The sequence below is a fragment of the Nicotiana tabacum genome, chromosome 22, assembly GCF_000715075.1.
Source record: "Nicotiana tabacum cultivar K326 chromosome 22, ASM71507v2, whole genome shotgun sequence".
NCBI classification, from domain to species: Eukaryota; Viridiplantae; Streptophyta; class Magnoliopsida; order Solanales; family Solanaceae; genus Nicotiana; species Nicotiana tabacum.
Genome location: NC_134101.1, coordinates 217300953 through 217327965, shown reverse-complemented (window position 1 = coordinate 217327965; position 27013 = coordinate 217300953). Strand labels below are relative to the sequence as shown.

Genomic DNA, 27013 nt, shown 5'->3' with positions numbered 1-27013 from the left:
TTCAATTAATCACCATACAAAACATAGTAGAACAATCATATAATAAATCCGGCTCGATTATAACAAGTTGAGTCAAAACTTCAACCAAAAATTGGGTTCATCAACCCTAGATAAGTGTTATAGCTACTCATAACAAAATAAGAGAAAACTACTAAATTGTTCATAATGTAAGATTGCAAGAAAATAAAAGGGATATAGAAAAACTCTAATGTTTGGTTGATCTTCTCACACTTGTTCTTGCCTCCATTAATGTCTAAACCAGCTTTGCTCTATTGTGTGTGAGCTTCTAAAGTTTAATAAGGGTTTGGAACAAGTTTTCCCGATTTTTGCACTTTGGTCCCACAATTTTCTGGCGAATGAACAGTTCACCTGGTCGCGGCAGAACCGCGGTGAACGCTAAACATTCTGCCTCGTCACTTGATCTCCCGCGGTTTAACCGCGGTTCCACCGCGACCGCGGTGGATTTCCTTCAGTCCATTTTCACTATTTCATGCTCGGGTACTTCTTGATTGGGCGTTTTCTTCACTTTATTGACTTCAAAACACTCCTTAGTGCTTCCTCACTTAGATTATTCCTTGCGAAGCAAAAGAACACCAATTAGAGCATTTTGTTATCAATTTGCCTATAAAACCACAATAAAGTATGGTAATATTGAGGTGTAAATATCATCTATATAGTCTAATATCATGTTGCAATAGTCCTACACATAAAATAACTCAATTAAGATCAAATATTTCATAATTTATCATTAAAATTCTAAAATATAAAATTATATCCAAATATCATTTAACATTATTTATTCCATGTACATTTTTTATATGATAATACTGCATAGTCATATATTGTTTCTTATATGTACTTTTGTTAGCATATGTATTTGTTCTCATTGATTATCTTGAGATTGTTGGGAGTCGTTGAGCTATTCGGGCATGTGGACTCACGTTCCGATTAGGTATTTGTTAATAGCATGTCATACATATTTCTAGCTAAAGGGCGTATAAATTTATGTTTCTATTGCGCATGGATTTGGATTTATCGATCCCTCTAGAGTCATGATCACCCATTTTACCTTGAACTATGTTTGTGCAGGTTGTGATTTGAGATACCAATGGGTTTTCGGATTGATTAGTTTAAGCATAAAGGTGGAAGATTTATCTGTTTAAAGTGATCCTTTCTGCTAGCTACTTGATGTATTCTTAAATGATTTCCTTGTGCATGTCATCTATATGTTGGTGCAATGTATTCTTTACATGCATTAGACTTGTTTAGTCGAGATAGGATATTTTATATCATATTCTCTATCTTTCATATCCTATTATGTTATTTATGTATTCTTTTCAATCTCTATCATATCTATATTTATACTAAATTAAAAGTGAAAAGCCCTTAAGTTAAAAGTTAAATTACTAAATTACCCTTCTAAATAATTAATTTAATTTTTCACTTGAAATTAAATAAATGGTGTCGATTAGTTTATAGTTGATATAGCCCGCCTATTTCCACCTATTGCAAAACAAAGTGATGCTTCAAAGGCCAAACTTTAAGAGTTTGCCATTTGGATAAATTGTCTTCTTGTCCAAGGTTTCTATTTCTAATAATAAGAAAAGACGACAAATGAAATGCTTTTGACGGCAGCTACCATATTGTTCATGGAACAATTCTCCTTTCTGGTAGAAAACTTGGCTATGGTATTTTATATTGACACGTACACAAACTTAATTTCTTGATGGCTTTCATTGTTTAAAGAAGAAAATCACTGCAAAGACATTAAAATAATATTCTAAAACGGGCAAAGAGGTTTTCATGAATGTCTACCACATTATACAGAGGCAATAGGATTTCCAAGGTGTCAGTTGTAACATAAAGAATTTTGAAGGTCAGATGCATTTAAAAAGTTTTTTCCTGCTTCATGAAAAAAAAGTTAGTATTAATTTTTTTAATTATCAACAATATTTAAGATATTGCTTAAAACTTGACATTTGTGATATGGAGAAAGACGAAGCCATACTTTTTGATGCTGCAAAATGATTACTAGATTACAATGTCAAAGAGCATATTCAATCAATCTCTAGAAAGATTAGAACATTATTTATTTAAAACTTTAGTATACTATTAGTTTCAAATTAATTTAATCAAGGGAAGAAAAATTGATCCATAAGTTTCTTGTAGAATATAGGAATATTTTTAGAGACGCCCCTCAAAGTTGACTTCATAACACTAATCTATCATGTGATTTACAATTTTTTTGTTTATATTTATTTTTTATTTTCTTTGTAATAATTATTTTAACCTAAATATCATAAATTATAAAAATTATGATATTACAAAACATCTTTTTTTGAAACTTTTAATTGAAAAATACACAATCATTAACAACACTAGAACTAGGATAATAATGGTTCACAGTTACTGAAATAAGTAAAAGAATATTTTTGTTTGAAGAACGAAGGTGAACGAATACAACAACAACAACCCAGTATAATCCCACAAGTGAAGGTGAACGAATATTAGTGGAATATTGGTTCTAGAAAAAAAAATAGCACTTCAATAGTGGTCAAAGCTGATAGGAGGTGATGATTATTCCGTAGAAGTAGTCGAGGTACGCGTAATCTGGCGCGGACATTATTATTATTAAAGAAAATAGTGGTCAATTCATGCAAGTACAGTAGCGATCCAATTATAACCGGTAAACAGAGTTGTCCAGACACTATAAAAGATACTGTGACGACCCGACCCGTCGTTTCGTGAGTTACCGCCCCGTTTTTCCCATTTCCTATTTCTTTATGCTTCATTATCAGTGTTGGGTGTGAACGAGTTGATTTGGATTGGTTTTAGTAGGAAATGAGACACTTAGTCTCTTTAAGGAAGGTTTGTTTTGGAAAAGTCAACCGGACGTTGACTTATGTGTAAATGATCTCGGATCGGAATTTTTATGATTTGTCTAGCTCCATTAGGTAATTTATGACTTAGGAGCGCGATCGGAATTGGTTTTGGAGGTCCGGTGTGGAATTTGGCTTGAATTGGCGAAAGTAGTATTTTAGCGATTTCTGGTTGATAGGTGAGATTTTGATCCAAGGGTAGGAATGAAATTCTGAGAGTTGTTGTAGCTTCATTATGTGATTTGGGATGTGTGTGCAAAATTTCATATCATTCGGAGGTGATTTGGTCGGGTTTTTGATCAAATGCGTGTTTCGGAAGTTTTTGGAAAACTTAGGCTTGAATTCGATGTGAATTGATGGTTTTGATGTTGTTTTAGGTGTTTCTTTGATTGGAAAAAGTTTGAACGATATTATGGGGTGTGTTGGCATATTTGGTCGGGGTCACATGAGGCTCGGATAAGTTTTGGAAGAGTTTTTGGAAAAATTTTGTTGTTTTGAGCATAAACACGTAATGACCCAACGGTCCATTATTAGTTCTAGAGATCGAAATTTTATTTCGAGATTTCCAGAATTTAAATAATGAATTATAGGAGTGATCTGGAAAGTTTGGTCTAATTTCATCAAGTCGCGATTGGGTTTTTTACGCGAAACATGAGTTAATTGTTTAACGAGCGAAATGGATATCACACTGAGCAAACGAGCTTCGAAATTGAGTTTCGATTGAATGACTATGTTCGTATCATTATTTGTGACTCATAGGAACAAGAATCATCTAATTCCGAGTTCGTATGGTGGAGTTAGAGCCTTTTTAGTGAAAATAAATATTGCTGGTGCAGAAGGTTCTGGTGTGCACCTTTAGCGACCGGATTTGGGACTTTTAGTGACGGGAATGGGTCTTTTAGCGACCAGATTTGGGTTATTAATGCTGTTCTGGTTTTCTTTGCTCATTTTCACATTTTTTTGGTGAAAGAACACGGCTTGGGGCGATTTTTGAGCAAGAAATCATGGGAAATCTTGAGGTAAGTCACTTGTGATTATTTCTACTCCATAATATTGAATTATCATCGAATAATCCGACTAGATTACATGTTTTTGAGGAGTAAATTGGGGATTTAGGCCTATGGATTTCAAAATAAGATTTGAAGATTTGAGGGTCGAGTTGATGTCCGATTTTGGTAAATTTTATATGTATGGACTCGTGGCGAGATAAGGAATCTGTTGATGTTAATTTTTCTGAATTTCGAAAAGTGGGCCCGGGGCTCGAGTCTTGCCAAATTTCGGGATTTTGATATTTTTCAGTTATTTTCGATTGGGTATTGTTCCTACATCATAATGTGACATATTCGTTCTAATTTTGGATTGATTCGACGCATGAAGAGGCCAATTCGGGGGGCAAAGGCGTCGCGAATTAAAGAAATAGTTGGTTTGAGGTGAGTAATTGATGTAAATGATATCCTGGGGGTTTGAAACCCCGGAATTTCACATCATAACGCTATATTGAGGTGACTTGCATGCCGGATAACGGGCATGGGGTAGAGCACCATTGGGGATTGTGACTTGGTCCGTCTCGAGAGATGTTTTTTTTTACCGTATTTTCTACTTGAACTAAATTGAGAATCATCTTTACTTAGATTTGATTGTTACATTTGGGCTTCTTGCCAATTATTTGAATCCTTCAGGGATTGATATCACTGTTTTCGCATATTTTGCATATCATTTGATCTCAGTCCAAGGTTTTAAAAAATGTTTTGCAAACTCAGCCATCTTTCTAAGATTTGAAAACTTAAATGATAATTCTAAATGATATTTCGGGCTGAGAACTATTGTTTTACGAATGCCCAAGGGGCTTATTATGATTTCTCGACTGAGCATGGATCGGGCTGCGCGCCGAAGTAGTGATTTGAAATAGTGGTAACAATGACACTGTATGATGTGACTTGAAACAGTGGTAACAATGACACTGTGTGATATAAATTGGTCAGGTAACAATGACTGACCAGGACTTGATTGATGCCACGAGATGGCTTGTTATTGCGCTCGGGCTGTAGGAGCCCCTCCGGAGTCTGTACACACCCCCAATGAGCGTCGTCGACGATAAATAAATATGGATGGCTCGGGCTGCACGCCGCAGTGGGTACGAGAGGGTACTGTCATATGCATTGCATTGCACTCATGCATTTATTCCTTATCTACATTATCTACCATAATAATTATGGGCTCTTACTTCATTGACTCGTTGCTTCATACTGTTCTGAGCCTGAGGGGCTGATACTGTTCTGAGATACTGAGCCCGAGGGGCCGATTTCTACTTATTATTTTGATACTGAGCCCGAGGGGCAGATTTCTAATTACTATTTTGATACTAAGTCCGAGGGGAAGATTTCTACTTGTTATTTTGATATTAAGCCCGAGGGGCAGATTTCTACTTGTTGTTTTGATATTGAGCTCGAGGGGCAGGTTTCTACTTATCATTTTACTACCAAATTACCTGTTTTACTGGTTTAAAAGAAATTTCACATGATATTTCACTGAATTGTTATTTTAAATGATTTCACTGCTTCTGTATAGAATGTTGTGTGCCTTAACGTGTTTTCTTACCTTCAGTCATTATTTATATTTTTTACTCACTGGGTCGGAGTACTCACATTACTCCCTACACCATGTGTGCAGGTACAGGTATTCCAGAGGCATAGAGCGAGTTTTTTGCTGTTCAGTTTTCATCGGAGTTATCGAGGTAGCTGCATGGCGTTTGCAGACCCGTTTTCTCCCTTATCTTCTGTTATTTATGATATCTTCAGACTTTGTTCCTAATTCCATACTTTGTAGAATTTTAGTAAACTCTGTAGTAGCTCATGACTTGTGACACCCCGGTTAGGGCTGAGTTGGGTTGGATTTCCGTATTTTATCTATATTTTCCGCTATTGGATATTATTAAACCATGTTTATACTAAAATTATGTTAATTAATAGTCTTAAAAGGATGAATTGGGTTGAATGGCTGGCCTTGTCTTCATGAGATGCGCCATCATGACCAGGTTCGGGAATTGGGTTGTGACAAGTTGGTATCAGAGCCTAGGTTACTAGGTCTCGCGAGTCATGAGCAGGTTTAGTAGAGTCTCGCGGATCAATACGGAGACGTCTGTATTTATCCTTGAGAGGCTACAGAACCTTTAGGAAAACTTCATATTCTTGAATTCTTATCGTGCGTCCTTGATTCAGTTGGAAAAAAAAAAGTAACTCTTACAATTTCATCCACGTGTTCGTATGCGCGAACGAGCGCTCAGTATTAGATGTGCCTTGATGGCTTGTAATTCTCCGGACGAAGGGCGAGACGTAATCGCTATGAGTTTGATGTTAGGCCAGTCTGGAGGATTTGAGGCTAGATCCTTGCCTATGGCTTGAGCACCGAAGTGCTGATTGTGCGAGCAAGAGTTTTGAAATTTTATGTCTGGTATTGTCCCTATTAGTGGGAATGATGGTTGGATAGCCACGTGAGGAGTATGTTAGTATTGCGAGATATATCTATATGACTTGGAGGTGACGAGGAAGGGCGTCAGGATAATAGATGAACTATTAAGTGTTTGATTTTCATTGTGATCTGATGTGTAGCCCCGAGTTATGGGCGCGTGAAGAATCTTTTCATGTCTCCTGTTTGGAGTGAAGTAAATTTCATGTTACGGTATGAGTTTAGACTCAGGAAGACTAAGTGATTGTGTAATGTGAATGACGGTGGAAGGTATACAAAAATATTAATTAGAAGTGAAACATGTGGGTTATCTCCTGCGGAGTGTTCTAAGGTGGTGCGATTCTTATACTGTCTATTAGAAGATCTCATTTACAAGTAAAGAATATGCGTTGAAATCTAAATTTGGTCGCCTAGAGAGTGGGCTTAACTGTTATGTGAGTGAATGCAAGAATTGTAGAAGAGTTAAAATTCTAGATGATTTGTGTTTCCACAAGCTTATGAAGGAGTGAGTTCAATCTCACTATGGTATTACAACAATAATAGAGTATGTGCATTATGATTTATTGAGTGCATTTTGATCTATGTATTTGAGCCAAGTTGGGGAGTTTGCTATTAAATAAGTTGATTGCACGATTTTGTGCTATATTGGTTCCAGTTTGAGGCATGTTGGTGAGTCAGTTATTGCTTACGGGGATTAAGGTCGATCAGGCGGTGGACATGCCTGTTTTTTTATGTTATTGCTTGAAATGCTATCATTACATGAATTGTCCAGTCTGCCACAGAGATGCCTCTGTATTATTCGATCCCGATTCCACTTATTCTTATTTGTCCTCATATTTTGCTCATTATTTGGGTACGCCCCGAGAGTTTCCTTCTTTACCTGTTCATGTATCTACCCCGGTGGGCGATACTGTTGTTGTGGACTGTGTGTACCGGTCATGTGTTGTGATTATTGAGGGTCTGAAGACCCGAGTTGATCTATTTCTATTGAGCATGGTGGACTTTGATGTTATATTGGGCATGGATTGGTATTTCTGTGTCATGTTATTCTAGACTGTCATGCTAAGACAGTTACTTTGGCTATGCCGGGTGTACCGCGGATCGAGTGGTGTGGTATGACTGATTATGTTCCTAGCAGAGTAATTTCTTTCTTGAAAGCCCAGCGTATAGTTGGGAAGGGTTGTCTGTCATATCTAGCATTTGTGCTAGATGTTGGAGCTGAGATTCCTAGTATTGATTCTATCCCAATTGTGAGGGATTTTTCATCCATTGCATCGCCCTTGACCAAGTTGACTCAGAAGGGTGCACCATTTGTATGGTCGGACGAATGTGAGAAGAGCTTTCAGGAGCTCAAGACAGCTTTGACCACAGCTCTAGTGTTAGGTTTTGCCATCAGCTTCAGATTCATATACCGTATATTGTGATGCTTTACAGATGTTTTATGGCAATATTTTTGGGTTGGTGACCTACATGGCCTGGTCAAGCCAGAGGAATTCCGTTTTGATAACTTGGGTATGTGTGAGCAGATTTGAAAGTTTTCTTGATGGTTTTTACCATAGTTCGAGCCGGATATCTTCTACCGGTACGCGGAACATATTGTATATTATGAACTCCTCCTAAATGGGAGCAAATAGAAGATTTCTAACTGCCGGAACGTAATTTTCCTATAGCCCAGAAATTTCTAATGAGATTTTGTGTTTGCAACAAGATGGCATGATAGACGTGGTGTGTGGTACATGATTAATATTTTCATGTGCAACATGACAGTTCATTCTTAAAGGGAAGGTCACGAGTTCTGGATGGAATAGTCAGTTTCAGGTATTTAGATGAATGTTATAACTGCTCGGTAAGACCTTAGAAGGGTGCCCACTATATTTTAACCAACAAATGTCTATTGGTATTTCAACACCCACTTGGTTGATCGACTGCCAATATTTCGATCTTGCTATGTATTGTAGGAAAATTTTGAGAATAATTATCAAGAAATGATCGTACTTGAGGTATGTGTCAGTCATTGAGTGCTGAGGTTGTGATCAGTTACGGTGATTTATGTAATCTAGGAATTTGGAGACGGGGAATTCTCAAAAATATACTATTTAGGGATTGTGGCATGTTTGAGGGGAGTGTCTTATCTAAACTCTTTGGATGCACTAGTTGAGCTAATTGATGGTGATAACTATGCGCTGTGAGCGCGAATATATGTGAGGGTTGAACCTGTGTGCAAGCACCGAGCTAATATTCATGCTCGGAAGATACGTAGGCTATGATATGCCTAGAGGGGGATATTGGGCTAAGGTATAATGTTTCTCGTATTCGTAACTCTGTTAAGAACTATCTGGATATACTTGAGATTTCCAAGATGCTAAATTCTAGAACAAACTTGGTAATTACTAATTCTGTGTTAACTTGCTAATTTGAGCTATGATAGCGCAGTTTGCTCATGCCTACGATATAGAGTGTTATTTATTCCAGTCAAGGAGAATGAGAATCTTGTTTTAGTTAGCATATACATGTGTACTTGTTGGATTGCTTCTATATGATATGCTTGGACTGGAGGCCTGTGACCGTGCTAGGTGGATTATGTTATTGGCAGCTAAGTTGCTCGTGAGGTTGATGTCAATGTGAGCTATAGAAGAGCCGATTATTATTGTTCTATTCATATATCTTGGTTCCACTGTGATTGACGAGCCCATAGCATATTGTTGGGGTGGTACTTGTGGAACTTGCAAAGCGACTCTTTTCTTTAAGGTATTCTTCCTTTTTTTGGGGTAACCAGATGGCGCAATAGTGAGGTCGGTATGGCATTGTATTATGTAATTCTCCGTGGGTATGGTGATTCACTGGTGGTACTAGATATCAAATTGCGCTTGGTTGATGATTTTGAGCATGGTGACTTGGGGTGTCTCATGTAAACTAGTGTCTGGATAGGGTCGCGTATGGCGGCGAAGCTATGTGGAGATATGACCTTCCGGGTTAGATTTTGTGTTATATTTCTATGATGTGAGACGGGTTCTCAGCCTTGTGTTGTGGTGGTACTGGTGAGCTTGAGGTACAACACTTTCGTTTGAGTCATTTTCATGAATTGAGTATGCTCGAACTGTTGCTTATTGGCGCGCGTATTGTGCGAGTGGTGGCTTAGGCCTGTATTGATGTGTCATGTCACCAGAATAATGTGTTGGATTAGAAGAGATCAGTGGGATCATTAATGAATACGAACGGATTTGATTTCAGCATGTTGGAAGGATAATATCGAGCTTCGGCTCAGAAATTTGATGTAGCATTTGCCAAAGGAGAAGTGGCTTCATGAATGGTTGATATGGAAAATGGTTATGGCTTACCGCGTGATTTAGTTAGCATTGGCAGTATGTAAAAGTGTTGAGATGACACTTTAGTTGATAAGAGTTTTTCTATTGGTATTTGGGTGTTGTGTGCAACTGCTGTGATTAGAAGTTATCACTACAAGTGTTTGAGTTATGTGGTCTATCACGTAATTGCACCTGAGTTTGCAGGTATCGGTTATTATAGCTGGTTCGGGCTTATTCTGAATATAGATGTGAGGTTCTAATCTTGTGTATGATTTCGGAAGGTGCAGTGTGGTTCTATGGTTTATGGACTAGATGGATTGTGAAATTTCAGCTATGTTGTGTTATCGGACCTATGCGAGATGAGGTAGTGTGGGATAACCCACGGGTATATTCTTGGTAAGGCCGTTCAGCTATTGGTTGGCTTCTAGGACAACTCTGGGTACGCTCGAGGACGAGCGTTTGTTTAAGTTGGGGAGGATGTGATGACCCGACCCGTCGTCTCGTGAGTTACCGCCCCGTTTTCCCCATTTCCTATTTCTTTATGCTTCATTATCAGTGTTGGGTGTGAACGAGTTGATTTGGATTGGTTTTAGTAGGAAATGAGACACTTAGTCTCTTTAAGGAAGATTTGTTTTGGAAATGTCAATCGGACGTTGACTTATGTGTAAATAATCTCGGATCGGAATTTTTATAATTTGTCTAGCTCCATTAGGTAATTTATGACTTAGGAACGCGATCGGAATTGGTTTTGGAGGTCCGGTGTGGAATTTGGCTTGAATTGGCGAAAATAGTATTTTAGCGATTTCCGGTTGATAGGTGAGATTTTGATCCAAGGGTCGGAATGGAATTCCGATAATTGTTGTAGCTTCATTATGTGATTTGGGATGTGTGTGCAAAATTTCATATCATTCGGAGGTGATTTGGTCGGGTTTTTGATCAAATGTGTGTTTCGGAAGTTTTTGGAAAACTTAGGCTTGAATTCGATGTGAATTGATGGTTTTGATGTTGTTTTAGGTGTTTCGTTGATTGGAAAAAGTTTGAATGATGTTATGGGGTGTGTTGGCATGTTTGGTCGGGGTCACATGAGGCTCAAATAAGTTTTGGAAGAGTTTTTGGAAGATTTTTGTCGTTTTGAGCATAAGCACGTAATGATCCAAAGGTCCATTTTTAGTTCTAGAGATCGAAATTTTATTTCGAGATTTCCATAATTTAAATAATGAATTATAGGAGTGATCTAGAAAGTTTGGTCTAATTTCATCAAGTCGCGATTGGGTTTTTGACGCGAAACATGAGTTAATCGTTTAACGAGCGAAATGGATATCGCACTGAGCAAACGAGCTTCTAATTGAGTTTCGATTGAAGGACTATGTTCGTATCATTATTTGTGACTCATAGGAACACGAATCATCGAATTCCGAGTTCATACGGTGGAGTTAGAGCCTTTTTAGTGAAAATAAATATTGCTGGTGCAGAAGGTTCTGGTGTGCACCTTTAGCGACCAGATTTGGGACTTTTAGCGACGGGAATGGGTCTTTTAGCGACCAGATTCGGGTTATTAATGTTGTTCTGGTTTTCTTTGCTCATTTTCACGTTTTTTTGGTGAAAGAACACGGATTGGGGCGATGTTTGAGCAAGAAATCATGGGAAATCTTGAGGTAAGTCACTTGTGATCATTTCTACTCCATAATATTGAATTATCATCGAATAATCCGACTAGATTACATGTTTTTGAGGAGTAAATTGGGGATTTAGGCCTAGGGATTTGAAAATAAGATTTGAAGATTTTAGGGTTGAGTTGATGTCCGATTTTGGTAAATTTTATATGTATAGACTCGTGGAGAGATAAGGAATCCGTTGATGTTAATTTTTCTGAATTTTGAAAAGTGGGCCCGGGGCTCAGGTCTTGCCAAATTTCGGAATTTTGATGTTTTTCAGATATTTTCGATTGGGTATTGTTCCTACAACATAATGTGACATATTCGTTCTAATTTTGGATAGATTCGACGCACGAAGAGGCCAATTCGGGGGGCAAAGGCGTCGCGAATTAAAGAAATAGTCGGTTTGAGGTGAGTAATTGATGTAAATGATGTCCTGAGGGTTTGAAACCCCAAAATTTCACATCATAACGCTATATTGAGGTGACTTGCATGCCGGATAAGGGGCGTGGGGTAGAGCACCATTGGGGATTGTGACTTGGTCCGTCCCGAGAGATGTTTTTTTTATCGTATTTTCTACTTGAACTAAATTGAGAATCATCTTTACTTAGATTTGATTGTTACATTTGGGCTTCTTGCCAATTATTTGAATCCTTCAGGGATTGATATCATTGTTTTCGCATATTTTGCATATCATTTGATCTTAGTCCAAGGTTTTAAATACTGTTTTGCAAACTCAGCCATCTTTCTAAGATTTAAAAACTTAAATGATAATTCTAAATGATATTTCGGGCTGAGAACTATTGTTTTACGAATGCCCAAGGGGTTTATTATGATTTCTAGACTGAGTATGGATCGGGCTGCGCTCCGAAGCAGTGATTTGAAACAGTGGTAACAATGACACTGTATGATGTGACTTGAAACAGTGGTAACAATGGCACTGTGATATAAATTGGTCAGGTAACAATGACTGACCAGGACTTGATTGATGCCACGAGATGGCTTGTTATTGCGCTCGGGCTGTAGGAGCCCCTCCGGAGTCTGTACACACCCCCAGTGAACGCCGTCGACGATAAATAAATATAGATGGCTTGGGATGCACGCCGCAGTGGGTACCAGAGGGTACTGTCATATGCATTGCATTGCACTCATGCATTTATTCCTTATCTGCATTATCTGCCATAATAATTATGTGCTCTTATTTCATTGACTGGTTGCTTCATACTGTTCTGAGCCTGAGGGCCTGATACTGTTCTGAGATACTGAGCCCGAGGGGCCGATTTCTACTTATTATTTTGATACTGAGCCAGAGGGGCAGATTTCTAATTACTATTTTGATACTGAGCCCGAGGGGCAGATTTCTACTTGTTATTTTGATACTGAGCCCGAGGGGCAGATTTCTACTTGTTGTTTTGATATTGAGCCCGAGGGGCAGGTTTCTACTTGTCATTTTACTACCAAATTACCTGTTTTACTGGTTTAAAAGAAATTTCACATGATATTTCACTGAATTGTTATTTTAAATGATTTCACTGCTTCTGTATAGAATGTTGTGTGCCTTAACGTGTTTTCTTACCTTCAGTCATTATTTATATTTATTACTCACTGGGTCGGAGTACTCACATTACTCTCTGCACCATGTGTGCAGGTACAGGTATTCCTGAGGCATAGAGCGAGTTTTCTGCTGTTCAGTTTTCATCGGAGTTATCGAGGTAGCTGCATGGCGTTCGCAGACCCGTTTTCTCCCTTATCTTCTGTTATTTATGATATCTTCAGACTTTGTTCCTAATTCCATACTTTGTAAAATAATAGTAAACTCTGTAGTAGCTCAAGACTTGTGACACCCCGGTTAGGGCTGAGTTGGGTTGGATTTCCGTATTTTATCTATATTTTCCGCTACTGGATATTATTAAACCATGTTTATACTATAATTGTGTTAATTAATTGTCTTAAAAAGATGAATTGGGTTGAATGACTGGCCTTGTTTTCATGAGAGACGTCATCATGACCAGGTTCGGGAATTGGGTCGTGACAGATACATAAATAAGAAAATAGACGGGATGAAGCTTGAATTGCCTCATGTTGGTCGGAAATGACATTGCCAGAAAATATAAAAGCCACAACGGTGAAGTCATCAACGATAGAGATAAAACTTAACCATGGCCAGAATAATCACATCAATGGTAGTTGGTTGAACAACGAATTTTCATAAAAGATATTTGCTTAATTAATTAAATAAAAAATATTTAAAAGGATAAATTTATCAAATCATAATTTTAAAATTAAAAATAAATAACTTGAAAGAATTGTTACACAAAAATGTATATAAGAAGTATAATATCATAAACTACAAGGGGTGTTTAGCAATATGAAGCCAAACATAAAATAATGTCTCTGAAACTATCTCAAAAGTATAAATTAACTTCTAACATATGAATATAATGTTGCAGATGAATAATTCAAGTACTGTTATAAAGTGGTGTTGAGTAAAGATTAAAGTCAATTTATGTATCAATTTAGGGGATGCAACTTCAAACTAAACCGATAATCCCATACTTTTATCTGCGAAATTAATTCTGTCATTTTTTAGCCGTTTTTCCATTAGAAAGGCTTTTGAAGGCGAATATTTCAATGGATGAGTATCAACACGTTATACATCTCATATTAGATCCCTAGAAGAAAAAAACTACATTAATAAATGAACTTGAAAATGTTGATACAATCACATTTGGGGAAGAAGATAAATTTGCAACAATACGAAGGAAGAGGACAAAAAGAAACAATAAAGATCAACGTTCAATGACTAATAAAATATTAAAATCGAAAAAGATTAGTGGTCCTTTTTTTAACAATGAAATAAAGTATGAACTAATTTGATTTATGAAATTATATTTTGTCAAAAAAAATATTATTGTTTGTGTGTCAATTTAAATATCAAATTTAGCATTTTTGCTCATATAAAAGTAACTTAAGCTGGCATAGTACTCAAAATTTAATTTTTTACTCTTGCTTTCTAGATCCTGTGTGAAATAAGTGAATTTATCCATTTGATACATTCTTGATTGATTGAGACAAAACGATCCCCTTTCATCATTTTGATCCATAATTATTCTAATGCTTTTATTCTCTATTGATTTTCACAAATATTTAATCTTTCAATATTTTCATATAAAAATTATTATTCATTCAAAAAAGACGTCAACGTCATACATACTATAAGTATAATGAAATGATCAATTCTATGTTATTAATTTGTTTAGTTAGATGATTCATTATTTTCATAAATTTGGATATCAACTATTGATTTTAATAGTTTATTTGAAGCAAAGTGTTGCTCGATTAAACAAACACAATCAAGGCATGAACTTACACTAGGAATGTCATTTATAAGGAAGTATTAGGTTAGATGCAATGAACTTACACTAGGAATGTCATTTATAAGGAAGTATTAGGTTAGATGCATTTTATTGTATATATGTCTGTACCTCATAAAAATAAAATGAGAAAAACAAATCACATTTATCTAATTAAACTTCGATTATTCATCTTTGTAGGTTTGGACAGTAACCAATCATCTTGATCTCGACAAACAAGTCAGCCACATAACCTGTACTTTTTTTCATGTATATCTATTTAGCCTGTACAAAATATTGTATACCGTATGACTCGACATACACGTGCTCGAGAAACTAGTTTATTAAATAGCATAGGTTTATATAGTAAGTACCTTTTTGACAATATCCTTGATACTATTTCGCTAGCGATATCCTTTTTGATATGAGTACATGGAGTCGATTGTACTTATACGGCGACACTTATTTACGGACTCTTGCAATAAATAACGCTGAATATTAAGTTTCTTGACATTTTTAAACAAATGTCATAAAAATGAGACTGTTAATAAAGACTGTCATAAAATTTTGTGACTTTTGATTTAAATGTCACAATATTAGTCAGAGTTAAACGACTTTTATAATTAAGAGTTGGGATTTAACTACAAAAATAAAGAAATAAAGTAGTAGTAAATAGTAGAACTAAATTTCAATTTCGAGTTATCCCAACGCCGACCAGTCACCTTCTTCTCCGTCTGCCGAGATCCAAGCATGTGGAACGACAGATCGCCGCTCATCCCCCGACATCTGTTGGTAACCAATCTCGTCTTTGTCACCTTATTTTATCCAATCTCACGAGAAGCGAAACCCTAGAGGACCCTCAATTCTCTCCTCAAATGATTTACAAACTAAGGAGAAAGAATTGAGACCCAAATATGAAGCTAATCAGAAGTTTTCTTTTGCTCTTTGCACATTCTGGCTCTTAATCGATAAATCTGCCTTATTCTTTAGTTCAAGTGAAATAAATTTGGTATTATTGCAATAATTTATTTGTATAAAGTTATTACCACCATAAGTCTTCTATGAATAAAGGGGATTAGGATTTTTATTCTAAAGTTGAGCAATTTGTTCTTCATCAAGTTATTTTTGCTCTTTAGATTAGTGATTGTATATGTTTGAAATTCAAGTCATTATTTCTATAATACAAGACATGTCCATGAATATATATAATTGCAGTTGTAGATTAGTATACTTTGCTAGTTTGTAGCCCAGAAACTCCCGCTGTAAATTGGGTATTTACAACCTGCTTGAGAATCCCCAGTAAATATTAGTATTGTATTTTTGTAGCCTTTAAAATTCTACAAAAGCAGACATTGGATATTGGATTGCTATATCATAGTGGTTGTTATGGTAAGCCTTTCACCCTGTTACTTTTAGATGATTTTTTATACTATTAATATGTTGTTTAGTCATTCCTAATTTAAGAAGGAACTTAGTGTTGTTTCTTCTTGGTTATTGGTAGAGAATGCTTCAATTTACCTTTATTTACTGCTAGAATATTTTAATACTCTTTGAATCTAAACACAATATTATTTGCTATAGTGAAACTTGATTAATAAAGGTAGTGCAAAAACAGAGGAGATTGATTCAATTATGAGCTGTTTATTATATATATTAACCCAATTAAATTATGAGAATTTCACTTGGTTTGCTTGGGAATGGTTGAGTTCTTTTATTAGGAATAGTATGCTTTTGCTCTTGTATAGAGAAAACACGTCTAGGAGATTTTGGTATCATTGTCGTGGATCTTTTCTTTTCATGTATCCATGAACAGGTATGGATTGTTGCTTAGTGTTTAATGTGAGTTGTTATCTTCTTTACTGAAGGTTAAGAATTGAGCCCGTGACCGCCACTATGAGACATAGAATCCACTCTCCTCATGTGACTAAAGGTACTTTTCTTGTTATTAGTGCTAATCACATTTTTATTTGACGAGGGAGTTGCATGTAGTTCATTTCTTGTATCAAGTATAAAAATTATTTGCTAACTGTTAGAGACTATTTTACATCTTTACTTTTGACTTACTGCCAGAAACTTTTCTCTCATTTTCTTCATCATAGGTCATATGCAAAAATTAAGAGTATGTTTGGTGAAAAAGTGCCTCCATAGAGATTCCAGTTCCCTCTGTAGATGAAGGCTCACTATGACTAAGCAAAAAACCAATGTAGAGTCTGGTGAAGAGGGTATATAGATACCGGTTTCTGTTCTGCATGAAGGTTCACCAGAAGACCAGTAAAGAATGAGTGTTCTTGTAGTTGTCTGTCTGACATCTTGACTTGATTTTCAGATAGTGTTCTTTGTTTGTTTTGAAGATGTATTAAGGAACCTTTTATCATGTACTAGAACTATTATTGGATGGTGTGTATGAGACTTCAAAGCAGATATGTTAGTGCTTTGAATTTAAGTTTAATTTGTGTAGTATGACATTTGTAGAATCAAGTTGAATATGTGATTGTTGTATCATCTTAAAATTTATTTATTTTTTAATATACAAAAAGAAAAAGAAAAAACTAGGCCTACAAAAGGTTTCTTGTAGTGATACTACACTTTTGTATATTCTTCTGTAGGTTCTAAGCTGGTACCAGTGGGACCCAGGAGTCTCCTTAGGAGAATTTGCTTGAAAACTCAAGAAAGAGCTTGTAGTTAAGAGTATCTCTTTCAATTAAATTAACAAAGCATAAACTCTCTTAGCTAGTAATCACATAAGAAGATTTAGCTCACATAATGAGAACATCATATCAGAAACAAAAACTAGTAGAAAATGTATCTTGTAGTTAAGAGTGAAGGTATCTGGTTCATTCCACCTTATTCCTTGGTGATTACGGTTTAACAAATGTATATATGCAGACTAATTAATAAGGACTATATAACCCTCAAGGTCTTGGGCACAGCTAACAAGTGGAACAAGATCTTGAAGGACTGACAATTCCTAGCTCTCTATATATTTTTTTACAGCAAATATATAAAAATAAAATTAGGGAGTGAGTGACACTGTCTAAAGGGCCAAAAAAAGCTAGGATTTGTCAGTCCTTCATAAAATATTTTTTTAATTAGTTATCTATTTTTTGTCGAGCCGTGGAAACAGTCTCTTACAGAAATACAGGGTAAGGCTGCGTACGATAAACCCATGTGGTCCAGCCCTTCCCCGAACCCAACGCATAACGAAAGCTTAGTGCATCGGGCTGCCCTTTTTTAATCTATCTTTTGAGGCTTTATATCTGAGACACCCTTCCTAAAAGGCGGTCAAGAAATCTTTAGGTGTATTCAAGTTTTGTTTGTATTGTAATATTTCGCAATTTATTACCAAAAAAATAATCTTAGTGAAGAAACTATTTCTTACATATAAGTAGATTATTCATGACCTATTAGACCTTTTTATTAGTTCATATAAGAAAAAATATTTATTTTTTATAATTAATATTTATTTTCAAAATTTCAAAATATGTAATTATTATTTGTACGATCATACATGACACTAGAGTTATATTACTTTATGACGATGCAGTTTTTTAAATTTGCTATATTGTCTAATTATTGAAGTGTGATACTACAATCTTAGTAACTAGTGAAAAGAGACATTACCCACTATTGCTTTTAACCTTTTTCGTAAATATATTTAGCTGCTTTGGAGTGGCTGAAAACAAGAAGTTAAGTGATGATGTCCATCCCATTGATAAAAGTTTTTTTTGGTTTGACAGTTAACCTTGTTGATTTGGTTTGGTTTGATAGCCAACCTTGTTGAATTTCTTTGGTTTGGTAGCTAACTTTGTTGAATTGTGAAAAGTGTGTGTAAATTGTCAAATATGGTAGGCTTTAGAGAGTGAAGCTTTGGCTATAAAAGGAGAGCTTCAACTCTCATTTCCACATACCAACAAAGAGAGAAAGAAAGAGTGAGGTTTCACAGATAAGGTATAAGAAAATAGTTTGTGAGGAAATTAGAGAGTGAGCGATTTTGTAGTAAGGTGAAAATATCAAAAGAGGGTTATTTCTTTTGAGTGTTGTAGTGGTCTTTGGAGTATTTTACTCGGATCTACAAAGTGTAAAATTCCTTGCTATAATGATATTAGTTGCTCGTTTCAGGGCCGTAGTTTTTCCCTTATTCAAAAGGGTTTTCCACGTAAAAATCTTGGTGTTGTTGTCACTCTTTTATTCTTGTTAATTATCGTATCTCGGTGCTACGTTATTATTCCACTTTTAATGCCATGAACATTATTTCTGTGGGGGTTTATTCCCAACAATGGTATCAGGGCATGGGTTCTGCTCGTACACTGAAATACTATTCACTGTCGGTAGTACTATACTCGGTGAAAAATAAAAATGTCCGGAGTAAATTACGAGGTAGCAAAATTCAACGGAGATAACGGTTTCTCAACATGGCAAAGAAGGATGAGGGATTTGCTCATCCAACAAGGATTACACAAGGTACTAGATGTTGATGCCAAAAAGCCTGATACCATGAAAGCTGAGGATTGGGCTGACTTGGATGAAAGAGCTGCTAGTGCAATCAGGTTGCACTTATCAGATGATGTGGTAAATAACATCATTGATGAAGACATTGCACGTGAAATTTGGACAAGGTTGGAAAGCCTATACATGTCCAAAACGTTGACAAATAAATTATACCTGAAGAAGCAATTATACGCCCTACATATGAGTGAAGGTACGAATTTTTTGTCACATTTAAATGTGTTTAACGGACTGATCACATAGCTTGCCAACCTCGGAGTGAAATCGAGGAAGAAGATAAAGCCATCTTGCTAGTGAACTCGTTGCCATCTCCATACGATAATTTGGCAACAACCATCCTGCACGGTAAGACTACTATTGAGTTGAAAGATGTCACATCGGCTCTTCTACTCAATGAGAAGACGAGAAAGAAGCCTGAAAATCAAGGTCAGACTCTCATCACAGAAGGTAGAGGCAGGAGTTATCAAAGGAGTTCGAGTAACTATGGTAGATCCGGAGCTCGTGGGAAGTCAAAGAACCGATCCAAATTAAGATCCAGAAATTGCTACAACTGTGATCAACCAAGTCACTTCAAAAGAGATTGCCCAAATCCAAGGAAGGGCAAAGGTGAAACCAGTGGTCAGAAGAATGACAACAACACAACGCCATGGTGCAAAATAATGATAATGTTGTCCTTTTTATAAATGAGGAAGAGGAATGCATGCACCTGTCAGGTCTAGAGTCGGAATGGGTGGCCGACACAGCGACATCTTACCATGCCACACCAGTAAGAGATCATTTTTGCAGATATGTAGCAGGTGATTTCGGTATAGTGAGAATGGGTAACACAAGTTACTCAAAAATTGCGGGGATTGGTGACATTTGTATCAAGACAAATGTCAGATGCACATTGGTTCTAAAGGATGTGCGGCATGTACCTAATTTGTGAATGAACTTGATCTCAGGAATTGCTTTAGACCGAGATGGATACGAGAACTATTTTGCAAATCAAAAGTGGAGACTCACTAAGGGATCATTGGTGATTGCAAAGGGAGTTGCTCGCGGCACGTTGTACAGGACAAATGCAAATATATGCCAAGGTAAATTGAACGCGGCACAAGATGAGATTTCTGCAGATTTGTGGCACAAAAGAATGAGTCATATGAGCAAAAAGGGATTGCAGATTCTTGCCAAGAAATCACTCATTTCTTATGCTAAAGGTACAACAGTAAAACCTTGTGACTACTGTTAATTTAGTAAGCAACATAAAGTCTCATTTCAGACGTCTAAAAGAAAATTGAATATACTTGATTTAGTATATTCTGATATTTGCGGCCCAATGGAAATTGAACTAATGGGCGGTAACAAATATTTTGTTACTTTTATTGATGATGCTTCACGAAAATTATGGGTTTATATTTTGAAAACCAAAGATCAGGTTTTTCAAGTTTTTCAGAAGTTTCATGCTCTAGTAGAAAGGGAGACGGGTCGAAAGCTAAAGCGTCTCCGAAGTGACAATGGAGGTGAGTACACTTCAAGGGAATTTGAAGAGTATTGTTCAAGTCATGGGATCATACATGAAAAGACAGTTCCTGCAACCCTACAGCACAATGGCGTAGCCGAGATGATGAACCGCACCATTGTGGAGAAGGTGAGAAGCCTGCTCAGAATGACTATATTGCCTAAGTCATTCTGGGGTGAAGCAGTTCAGACAGCCTGTTACTTAATCAATAGGAGTCCATCAGTTCCGTTGGCGTTTGACATCCCAAAGAGAGTTTGGACCAACAAGGAGGTGTCCTACTCGTATCTGAAGGTGTTCGATTGCAGAGCTTTTGCACATGTACCAAAAGAGCAGAGAACAAAGCTGGATGATAAATCTTTTCCCTGCATATTTATCGGATATGGAGATGAAGAGTTCGGGTACAGATTGTAGGATCCTGTAAAGAAGAAGGTCATCAGAAGCAGAGATGTAGTCTTCCGAGAAAGTGAAGTTTGAACTGCTGCTGATATGTCAGAAAAGGCGAAGAATGGTATAATTCCTAACCTTGTTACTAGTCCTTCTACTTCTAACAATCCCACAAGTGCAGAAAGTACGACCGACGAGGTTGCCGAGCAAGGGAGCAACTTGGTGAGGTTATTGAGCAGGGGAGAAACTTGATGAATGTATCGAGGAAGTGGAGCACCCCACTGAGGAAGAAGAACAATCTCAACCTCTGAGGAGATCAGAGAGGCCAAGGGTAGAGTCATGCAGGTACCCTTCCGCAGAGTATGTCCTCATCAGTGATGAGGGGGAGACAGAAAGTCTTAAGGAGGTATTGTCCCATCCAGAAAGGAACCAGTGGATGAAAGCCATGCAAGAAGAGATGGAATCTTTACAGAAAAGTGGCATGTACAAGCTGGTTGAACTTCCAAAGGGTAAAAGACCACTCAAATGCAAATGGGTCTTTAAACTCAAGAAAGATGGAAATGGCAAGCTGGTCAGATACAAAGCTCGATTGGTGGTTAAAGGCTTCGAACAGAAGAAAGGTATTGATTTTGATGAAATTTTCTCACCTGTTGTCAAAATGACTTCTATTTGAACAATTTTGAGCTTAGCAGCTAGCCTAGATCTTGAAGTGGGCAGTTGGATGTGAAAACTGCATTTCTTCATGAAGATTTGGAAGAGGAGATTTATATGGAGCAGGCAAAAGGATTTGAAGTAGTTGGAAAGAAACACATGGTGTGCAAATTGAATAGAAGTCTTTACGGATTGAAGCAGGCACCAAGCCAGTGGTATATGAAGTTTGACTCATTCATGAAAAGTCAAACATACCTAAAGACCTATTCTGATCCATGTGTATACTTCAAAAGATTTTCTGAGAATAATTTTATTATATTGTTGTTGTATGTGGATGACATGTTAATTGTAGGAAAAGACAAGGGATTGATAGCAAAGTTAAAGGGAGATCTGTCCAAGTCATTTGATATGAAGGACTTGGGCCCAGCACAACAAATTCTAGGGATGAAGATAGTTCGAGAGCGAACAAGCAGAAAGTTGTGGCTATCTCAGGAGAAGTACATTGAACGTGTACTGGAACGCTTCAACATGAAAAGTGCTAAGCCAATCAGTACACCTCTTGCTGGTCATCTAAAGTTGAGCAAGAAGATGTGTCCTACAAAAGTGGAGGAGAAAGGGAACATAGCTAAAATTCCTTATTCTTCAACAGTCGGAAGTTTAATGTATGCAATGGTATGCACTAGACCTGATATTGCTCACGCAGTTGGTGTTGTCAGCAGGTTTCATGAAAATCTCGGAATAGAACATTGGGAAGCATTCAAGTGGATACTCAAGTACCTGAGAGGTACCACGAGAGATTGTCTCTACTTTGGAGGATCTGATCCAATCTTAAAGGGCTATACAGATGCTGATATGGCAGGTGACATTGATAATAGAAAATCCACTACTGGATATTTGTTTACATTTTCAGGGGGAGCTATATCATGGCAGTCGAGGTTGCAGAAGTGTGTTGCACTCTCTACAACTGAAGCGGAGTATATTGCCGCTACCGAAGCTGGCAAGGAGATGATATGGTTGAAACGGTTCCTTCAAGAGCTTGGATTGCATCAAAAGGAGTATGTCGTCTATTGTGACAGTCAAAGTGCAATAGACCTTAGCAAGAACTCTATGTACCATGCAAGGACCAAACACATTGACGTGAGATATCATTGAATTCGAGAAATGGTAGATGATGAATCTCTAAAAGTCTTGAAGATTTCTATAAGTGAGAATCCCGCAGATATGCTGACCAAGGTGGTACCAAGGAACAAGTTCGAGCTATGCAAAGAACTTTCCAGCATGCACTCAAACTAGAAGACAATGCTACCTCCTCTAGATGAATGAGACTGGAGGGGGAGATTGATGATGTCCATCCCATTGAAGAAGTATTAGGCATGTGCCTAATAAAAGTTTTCTTTGATTTGGTAGCCAACCTTGTTGACTTGGTTTGGTTTGGTAGCCAACCTTGTTGAATTTCTTTGGTTTGGTAGCCAACTTTGTTGAATTGTGAAAAGTGTGTGTAAATTGTCAAATATGGTAGACTTTAGAGAGTGAAGCTTTGGCTATAAAAGGAGAGCTTCAACTCTCATTTTCACACACCAACAAAGAGAGAAAGAAAGAATGAGGTTTCACAGATAAGGTATAAGAAAATAGTCTGTGAGGAAATTAGAGAGTGAGCGATATTGTAGTAAGGTGAAAATATCAAAAGAGGGTTATTTCTTTTGAGTGTTGTAGTGGTCTTTGGAGTATTTTACTCGGATCTACAAAGTGTAAAATTCCTTGCTGTAGTGATATCAGTTGCTCGTTTCAGGGCCGTGGTTTTTCCCTTATTCAAAAGGGTTTTCCACGCAAAAATCTTGGTGTTGTTGTCACTCTTTTATTCTTATTAATTATCGTATCTCAGTGCTACGTTATTATTCCGCTTTTACCGTGAATATTATTTCTGTGGGGGTTTATTCCCAACATTAAGAACTTCCAATTGGACATTCTCCTTATCCAAATAAAATAACTCATATGATATTAGCAAATCTAACCAACCTTTTCCTACTTGCAATTACTTGAATACAACGTTTCAATATATTGCATCATCAAATCTTGTACTGATCAAATATTAAAAGACAACAATGGATGCAATACATCACCCATACTACACCAGCTTTCAACCTTTTAATTTCTTTTTCCTTTTCTTTTATATTTTTTCTTTTTTTTCCCCCATAATCTATCAGTATAATTCTTTCAACAGATCTTTGTCTTTCTGATTTAACCAAATAACTGCTTTCCTCTTAATTCCATCAACATCCCATGATACCTTTTAAAAATAAAATATTTTCAGTTAAACATACCAAATTTCAGTTTCCATCCACTAGGAAATTCTTCTTAGTTCTTGCAAGTTTTGCTATTTTTAGTAAATTTCCTCATCCTCAACTCATTATAAAAGCCTACAATAAGTGATCTCTAGCCTATCACATTTCTTCTATTCACTAAAGAAAACTAAACTAACTACAAAATGTCTTTTACAAGAACAATCTGTATCTCTGGGCTCTTGCTCTTGTTCCTAACTCTCGCATGTGAAGCTAGGGTTCCAACAAATACTAATGCAGGGTTCATAGCAGTGAATGGTGCTCATTTTGAACTCAATGGATCGCCCTTTTTATTCAATGGTTTCAACTCGTATTGGTTGATGCATGTTGCTGCTGAACCTAGTGAGAGGTACAAAGTCACTGAGGTTCTTAAAGATGCATCTGCTGCTGGTCTTTCTGTTTGTCGCACGTGGGCTTTTAGTGATGGAGGTGACAGAGCATTGCAAATATCACCTGGAGTTTACGATGAACGTGTCTTTCAGGTAAAGGTTTATGTTCAGTGCACTAAGAATTTTTATATTATCAAGTTAAGTTGATCTACAGCAACATGTATTGCATATTAAGTCTGACATATTAACCTAGAAAATAGAATAATAACCTAGTATAAATAGTAAAATTACATTGATAATGTGAAAATCTTTTGCACCTAGTTCGGTATATAAATTAAATTACTTGACTAAATATTTCCTGGTTTAGTTGTAAAAGCAACACAATTTGAATCAATAGCTAGATACTTATTTTAATTATTTCTAAATTTAGGGTTATCATTGTATATTTTTATGGATTTAGGGGTTGGATTTTGTGATCTCGGAAGCTAAGAAATATGGTGTCCGCTTAATCTTGAGCTTTGTAAACAACTGGAACGACTTCGGAGGAAAAGCTCAATATGTTCAGTGGGCTCGAAATGCCGGAGCTCAAATTAATGGTGACGATGACTTTTATACTCATCCTATGCTCAAAGATTATTACAAGAACCATATTAAGGTATAGGCTAACAACATATAAAACTTTTTTTCACTTAAACAGCAACTATTTGATATTCGTGAAATATTGTTCTTTACCTACATATATAAGATGGCTAATAATTTTATGTTTTTGTGAATCGCTACAGAAAGTTATTACAAGATTCAACACCATTACTAGAGTTGCTTACAGAGATGATCCAACAATCATGGCATGGGAACTCATTAATGAACCACGCGACCAAGCTGACTACTCTGGAAAAACTGTCAATGTGAGGTCCAATTAATACCTTTTAAGTAATTCATTTCCAAATTAATTGAATATTTGAATATCTATGACTGATTTTTTGGTGTATCATTACAGGCTTGGGTTCAAGAAATGGCAAGTTTTGTAAAGTCAGGAGACAAAAAACATTTGTTGGAGATAGGAATGGAGGGATTTTATGGTGATTCAGTTCCTGAAAGGAAGCAAGTTAATCCCGGTTATCAAGTGGGAACAGATTTCATCAGCAACCATCTTATCAATGAGATTGATTTTGCCACTATTCATGCATACACTGACCAATGGTATATTAACAGCTTTTTTCCTCACAAGTTCACATGTTTTTATTGTAATGCCTTATAAATGACTTGATTGTATAAATTTATAGGGTATCAGGACAAAACGATGAAGCACAATTAGCATGGATGCAAAGGTGGGTGACAAGCCATTGGGAAGATGCAAAAACTATACTAAAGAAACCTCTAGTTCTATCTGAATTTGGCAAGTCTAGCAGAGGTCAAGGATACAGCCTTAGTTCAAGAGACACATTCATGGGTAGTGTATATAAAAATATCTACAATTTGGCAAAAGAAGGGGGAACCATGGCAGGAAGCTTAGTATGGCAACTAATGGCACAAGGAATGGAGAATTATGAGGATGGTTATTGTATTGTTTTGGGACAAAACCCTTCAACTGCAGGAATAATTTCAGGTCAATCGCATGCCATGACAGCTTTGGCTAATCTAGTTCATAACCCTTTAGAGTGAAGGCATGAAGATTATTATTACGAAGGATACCAAAGAAAATAAGTTCTATAATTGGTTCTTCGATTAGATTATTTTCCTGATTTACAATAATCATTTTATAATAGGATATTTGAGTGGTTTTAATTCCATGTGAAGTTGATAAAACTCAAGAATGTAATTGCATAAATGAAAAAGGAACGTTATGGTTTTGTCTTCCTATTTTTTAGTTTGAGTACAAGTTTATTATATGTGCATCTCAGTTTGATTTTTACAAATTGGTTAATTTACAAGTTAAAGTACAAAATTAAATTATGTTGTAATAAGAATATGATATCATGTAGTTCTCACATAATAAAAAAAAATTAATAAATTGAACTTTCACATTTATATACAATACTAGAGAAATTAACTTAAATAGTCATAGCAAGTCAATGGGGATTCACTGTTAAACCACGCGTTTACTATCATAATGATGGATATTTTGTAATCAAATTCCACATCTTAGAAGACAGGGATGAGGTGATATATTCGGGGCCGCACGCTATCAATAACCAACCTGTTATTGTCAAAGCTTGGGAGGCAGGTTTTAATTTCTATGAAGAAGTGTTGAGAACTATTCCATTATTATGGGTTAAGCTACAAAACCTTCCTTTCAACTGCTGGAGTATGGAATCAATGACCAGAATTGGGAGTGGACTTGGCAACCCTTTGTATGCTGACTACTGCACTACTAAAATACAAAGGATTTCTTATGCCCATATGCTTATTGAGATGGATGTTACAAAACCATTACCTCAACTGATGATTATGGTTGAGGATCCCAATGGTAGGATATTTTGAAAAAGGGGAGAATAACAATACTGGCTATACTGGAACACAGGGTAGCTGAAGGTAAATCTAGTCAAATTATAAATAAAGTGGCATCAGGTTGGCAATGGTGTCATAACTATTTGCCAAATAGTAGGGATATTATAGCTCGATGGTGGTGAAAATATAATAATAGTG

General features: G+C 36.4%; 1 protein-coding gene and 1 long non-coding RNA gene across 2 annotated transcripts; both read left to right on the top strand.

Moving 5' to 3' along the window:
- The first annotated feature begins 15309 nt into the window (after window positions 1-15309).
- Window positions 15310-17220, top strand: LOC107814093 (uncharacterized). Its single transcript, XR_001654489.2, has 3 exons — window positions 15310-15449; window positions 16523-16587; window positions 16757-17220. It is a non-coding gene; the product is annotated as an uncharacterized LOC107814093 (long non-coding RNA).
- Window positions 17221-23275: 6055 nt separating this feature from the next.
- Window positions 23276-26227, top strand: LOC107805978 (mannan endo-1,4-beta-mannosidase 1-like). Its single transcript, XM_016630097.2, has 5 exons — window positions 23276-24520; window positions 24828-25022; window positions 25150-25272; window positions 25365-25567; window positions 25651-26227. Exons 1-5 carry the CDS (start codon window positions 24185-24187, stop codon window positions 26027-26029), a joined length of 1236 nt encoding a protein of 411 aa, XP_016485583.1. The 5' UTR covers window positions 23276-24184; the 3' UTR covers window positions 26030-26227.
- Window positions 26228-27013: the final 786 nt, after the last annotated feature.

Excerpts from the sequence above, each read along its gene's own strand:
- LOC107805978 (XM_016630097.2), top strand. The coding sequence starts at position 24,185 with ATGTCTTTTACAAGAACAATCTGTATCTCTGGGCTCTTGCTCTTGTTC. Across the intron at positions 24,521-24,827 it reads ACGATGAACGTGTCTTTCAG|GGGTTGGATTTTGTGATCTC; the intron begins GTAAAGGTTTAT and ends TTATGGATTTAG. Across the intron at positions 25,273-25,364 it reads ACTCTGGAAAAACTGTCAAT|GCTTGGGTTCAAGAAATGGC; the intron begins GTGAGGTCCAAT and ends GTATCATTACAG.